General features: G+C 36.1%; 1 protein-coding gene across 1 annotated transcript; it reads right to left on the bottom strand.

Moving 5' to 3' along the window:
• Positions 1-374: 374 nt before the first annotated feature.
• Positions 375-4126, bottom strand: LOC106687258 (serine/threonine-protein phosphatase 6 regulatory ankyrin repeat subunit B). The gene is made up of 2 exons (XM_014431034.2): positions 4039-4126; positions 375-3965 (listed from the first exon to the last, which is right to left on the bottom strand). The coding sequence occupies exons 1-2, from the start codon at positions 4090-4092 to the stop codon at positions 375-377; spliced, it is 3645 nt and encodes a 1214-aa protein (XP_014286520.1). The 5' UTR covers positions 4093-4126.
• Positions 4127-5549: the final 1423 nt, after the last annotated feature.

Genomic DNA, 5549 nt, shown 5'->3' with positions numbered 1-5549 from the left:
AGTCTAAAAATAGTTAAACATGCAATTTTGTGTAGAGAAAAAACTCACAAATACAAAAACAAAAATGCAAAATATGCGATTCCATGATAATCCGGCCTCTAGTATTTATAAACATTTATTAGAAAAAATATAAACTATAGTGGTGTCATTGTACTTCCCTAAAATACAAAATATAAATGAATAAGCCATCGAAACAATTGGTTTTGAGCCGGAATAAAAACAGTTTTCTTGATTGATAATGTCGCTGACCATTTTGTGTTCCCATAAAAAAAGGAATTGATATCAGTGTAATAACTAAAAATGTGATATAGGTTTGTTTTTTTTTTATATGGTTTTTATTTCTTAAAATAAACAAATCTGATATAATAAATTACTTAATTTTTAAAAAGGATTATCATATCCTCATCTCTTGAGGAAATGGCCAAATCCAGGAGAGTTTCACCAGATTTAGTTTTCGCATTTTTATCTGCGCCCTTATCAATCAAGGTTTTAGCTGATTCCAAGAGACCTAAACCTACAGCTTCATACAACGGTGTGCATCCTTCAGCATTCCTAGCATCTATTTTCGCTCCTTTTTCAATTAAAAATTTTATCATTTCTGTGCTACCTCGCAAGGCGGCAATATGAAGAGATGTCCAAGATCCATGTTCAAGATTTGTTGCTGCTTGGATATCAGCACCACGCTCTGCCAATAACCGTACAACATTCATATGCCCAAACCTGCAAGCTACCCATAGAGGTGTTTCACCTTGATAATCTTTCACATTCACATCAATACCTCTTTCAAGGAATAGTTCTACCAATGACGTGTGGCCCTTACTTGAGGCTGAGTGTATTGCCAGCCAACCTGTCTTTTTGGTCCTTGCATATATGTCTGCTCCTTTCTCAAGAAGAAAATGAACCACATCAATACGTCCCGATTGACTGGAGTAAATTAATGAGCTAAAGTCGTCACTAGCTTTGACATTTATATCTTCACCAACATCAAGAAGCAATTTGACAACATTAAGGCGACCCATGTATGATGCCGCATGTATTGGCATATGGCGTCCTTCTTTTGTCGAAGCATGCATGTCGGCTCCTCTGTCAATTAACAACTTAACTATGTCGACGTGTCCAGAATGAGCAGCTACATATATTGGTGTTCTTTCATCACCTGTTTCTTTCACATTCACATCGATGCCTTTTTGTAGAAATAGTTCCACTAAGGCAAGATGGCCATTACTCGCGGCGTGATGAATGGGCAACCAACCAGAAACCTTCGTCCGAATATTGATGTCTGCACCTTTCTCAATGAAATACCTAACAATAAGTTCGTGTCCCTGTGTTGCTGCTAAACTGAGTGGGGTTTCATAATCATTAGTCTTTACATTTACATCAACACCATCATCAACAAAAAGTTTTATTAAATCAAGATGTTCTCGCCAAGAAGTAGCATGAATGGGTAGCCAACCCTCTTGCTTTATCCTTGAGTATCTGTCGGCACCTTTGTTCAGTAATAGTCTTACGGTCGCCACATGCCCCCAAAATGATGCTTCATAAAGTGGAGTTTTGCTATCAATATTCTTTATATTGATATCAATACCCCTTTCAAGAAGCAGTTCGACTATTTCAGTGTGGCCCTTTGAAGCTGCAGTGTGTAAAGCTGACCAACTTTCTGTTCTAGTCCTCACGTGAATGTTGGCTGCTTTATTAATTAAAAAAACTACTAAAGAATAGTGCCCCCAAATCGATGCCTCAAAAAGAGGTGTTCTGTTATCGTAGCTATTCACATTTATATTGATACCTTTTTGCAGGAAGAGGCCAACGATTTCTTCATGTCCTCTTGAAGCTGCTGTGTGAATAGCTAAATATCCCCCGCTTTTAGTTTTGGCTTGTATATCAGCTCCCCTCTCGATGAGAAGGATAACCACAGCAGTTCGGCCCCAATGCGAAGCCTCGAAGAGTGGAGTCTTGTTATCGCTACTTTTAACGTCGACATCTGCACCCCTGTCCAATAGAAGTTTGACCACTGAAGTGCTTCCATTCCTCGCCGCAGCGTGTAATGCATTCCACTTATCTGTTTTTGTTTTTGAATTGATATCAGCACCTCTATCCAAAAGTATTTTAACAATAATATCGCGACCAGCCGCTGCAGCGCGGTAAAGAGGTGTCTGATAGTCTTCGTCTATGGCATTTATACTTACACCATTTTCGATTAGTTTATTGACCAAAACTAGATTTCCATTTGAAGCTGCTTCCAGAAGTTTTTTTGTCAAGGATGTTTCTGAGAGTCCTTTATCAACATATTGAGCACCTCTTGCTAGAAGCACATTAACGGTTTTAGTGTAGCCGGCTACCGACGCTAATAACAAAGGAGTCATGCCTTTGATATCCCTGGCATTAATATCTGCTCCTTCATCTATTAAGAAATGTATCACCGAAAGCTTACCATTTGCTGCAGCTTCATGCAAAGCTGTTTTATTTTCATCGTTTCTTTCGTTGACATTAGCTCCCCATTTGACCAATATCTGTACAACACTTAAAGTTCCTTGCTTCACTGCGTAGTGCAGAGCAGTGGACCCATCTATTGCTTTAGCATTTACGTAAACGCCTTCTTTAAGTAAAAGTAAGATGATATTATATTCACCTTTTCTAACTGCGTTAAACAGAAATGTTTCTTCTTTGTCATTAACAACAGTGACGTCTGCTCCTGTATGTATCAAAATTTGAGTTAGCAGATAATTTCTCTCAGCAATTGCAAGAGCCAATAGTTTTGATTTGAAAACGGAGGTTATGCTCATCTTCCCTCCATTATAAATCAGTAATTCCGCAATCTGTGATTTAGATTCTAATAAATCTATATCAGTTATATTTAAATTATATCCTTTATCGACTTTATTGTATTGGGATAGAGATGAATAGATTAGAGAAACCTCTTCGTTGTTACTAACCGGTAGATGTATATTACTTTTACTCAGCAATTGTATGACACCATTGACAATGAAGTGTTCAACTATATGCAAGGGCGTTATGCCGTTAATATCCTTCTTATCGATAAGTGATCCAGCTTCAACTAAAGCTTTAGCAATCGATGTACTTCCGATTTCTGCAGCTGCGTGTAGGGGAATACTTCCCAAATTAGTTTCTTTGTTGACATTTGCTCCTCTACTTATAAGTAGCCCAACAGTCTTCAAATCCCCTTCTTTCACTGCCTTAAAGATTGGGGTTTTTCCTTTGCAATCTACAATATTTATGTCGAAGCCTGCCAGAAGCAACTTTCTGACTGTTTCTGGGGAGCTGGCCTCGGATGCGGAATGCAAAAGTGTTTTATTGCACCCGTTGGAAAGGTGAACTAAATCGTCTATTTTTTCAGACTTCAAGACGACTCCTCTATGGATGAGCAATTTAACAATGTCCTGCTGATCGTTGTTCCATGCAGCTTGTAGAGAGCTTGTCAAATCCAATTCCGAATCTTGAAAGTCCAACAACCAATTAAGTACTGCTTTGTCTCCCTTCTTAGCAGCTTCCTTTATTATAGATGATGAATCCATTAATCTCACAACTTCTGTTTCGATTGCTTCTGGCACTGCTATCAATTTCCTGGAGCTTCTGCTTACGATGGATTCGACCACAAGGTACATCTTGTCGGACGGGAACAAGAAATTTTTCCTGTTTAATTCAGTTAGGATTGGGTCTTTGCCAGTTTTCAACTCGGAAGCTAATTCAAGAAGCAAATTAGAGTGAGCTGTATCATTGGAAGTCAAGGAATGAAGAACTTGAAGAAATGTGTATTCATTTGGTTCAACATTGGCAAGGAAACTACCTGAGTCTACTTTTGAGTATTGTAGGAGCTCTTCGACTGCATTTTTTAATTTCGTGCCGAGATATCGCAAGAGATTTGATATTAACTCTTCATGTGATGCAAATCCTTCGAGTGGGTAAGTCTCCCCCTCTGGTGTCGTGATTAGCAGCTCTTCTTGGGCCTAAACCGTTTCAATGAATAGTAAGATTCTTATGAGATTTTATTTTTATTTATAATCAAAAAAGTGTACTTACTACAATCGATGATGACAAAATGAAAATAACCAAGAATAAACAGAAACTAGCCATTATACTCTTTATATAGAAATACCAGTCCGTATTTTTCGTCTGAAACAAAGAATTAATTAGCACGAATAATATTCTTACATATCACAAACATGATATCATTATGTATTAGACTGGCAAGATTGACAGAAATAGTGAGGAATTTTAAGGGAACAACTTAATGAAGTAAAAGAAAAAAAAAATTGTGTTTATACGATTAGATGAACGTTGCTATAAGCAAAAACAAATATATAAATAAAAATTAAATATAATGATATCCCGATTTCATTACGTTATTCGAGTTCGAATGGATTCTCTCAAATCTTACTTCATTAAACTCCCTTTGTATTTATTTATCGCAAATACAACATATTAAATAAATTTGATGTAATATAAAAATAGAGTGATACAGGCATGGGGAGAAACTACCCATTGGTAGCACTCTAATTATATTTCTACACTAGAAGGTCTCGAGGCCATCTCCTTTTCAGGCGCCTCAAAGGATTTTCAGGAATAGAAGAAGTAAGGTTAGAAACTAGAGGTTTTTAATGCTTAGAGAGTTTGTAATGGAAGGATTGATATTTTTTTGGGCTAGATCGGTTACATATGGATCATTAAGGTCTTTATGGATGATTTTATTTGTGACAAAGTTGGGAGCTTTGAGGATTTTACGGAGGATTTTGGATTGTAATGATTAGATACGAGAGCAATTCGAAGGTTTAGTGGAGCCTTAATATGTCCAAATAGGCCTTATTGTTGTCATGTAAATCAGTCTTTTATAATAAATAGAAAGTTTAGACCGTTTGTCTAGTAAGTGCTGTAGTAGTCGAAATCGATGTGCAGTTTTCTGTCTTTTCAGTATTTTGTGAGGATTGATTTTCCATGTTAGTCGTTTGTCCAAATGTAGTGTAAGGTAGCGGATCTGTTTTACAGGGGTAAGGGTAACATTATTAAAGTATTCTGTAGGGCAGTCAATAGGCTTACGACTAAAGGAAAAGGTAATTTGATGCGTAAGTTGGTAAGTTGTGAAGATAGTGTTAGAATTGGGTGAGATGTCAGCTGTATAGACTGTAGAGAATGAGACCAAGGATACTACCCTGAGGAACACCGACTGAGAGAAGAGGAATGAATAGGAAGCATGGTGGTTTTGTTTAACTTACTGTATTTATTATTTGTACAGTTGTAAATCAAATTAAATAAATAAATAAAAAAATTGTATGATATGTCATTGGTTTTACTTTATTTGTTCTAGTCTTATTTTATATATTCTGTTATATATTATTGTTGTTGTTTATTTTTATTTTTTCAAATTCATTATTTTATTATATTTTATGACGTTTTATAATTCCATTTTTATTTTAATTTTTTTATTTCACTCTGAGGCTCTAAAACCTAATTTTTACCCCTGTATATTATTCTGAAAGTATGAATCCCAGAATAAATAAAGAATATTTTTAGTATTACCACTACTTAAACATTTG

This window comes from Halyomorpha halys, unplaced genomic scaffold, assembly GCF_000696795.3.
Source record: "Halyomorpha halys isolate HHAL.00 unplaced genomic scaffold, Hhal_1.1 Scaffold38.1, whole genome shotgun sequence".
In the NCBI taxonomy this organism is placed as follows: domain Eukaryota; kingdom Metazoa; phylum Arthropoda; class Insecta; order Hemiptera; family Pentatomidae; genus Halyomorpha; species Halyomorpha halys.
The sequence above is the reverse complement of the archived record's forward strand: the minus strand, read 5'-3'. Positions and strand labels throughout refer to the sequence as shown.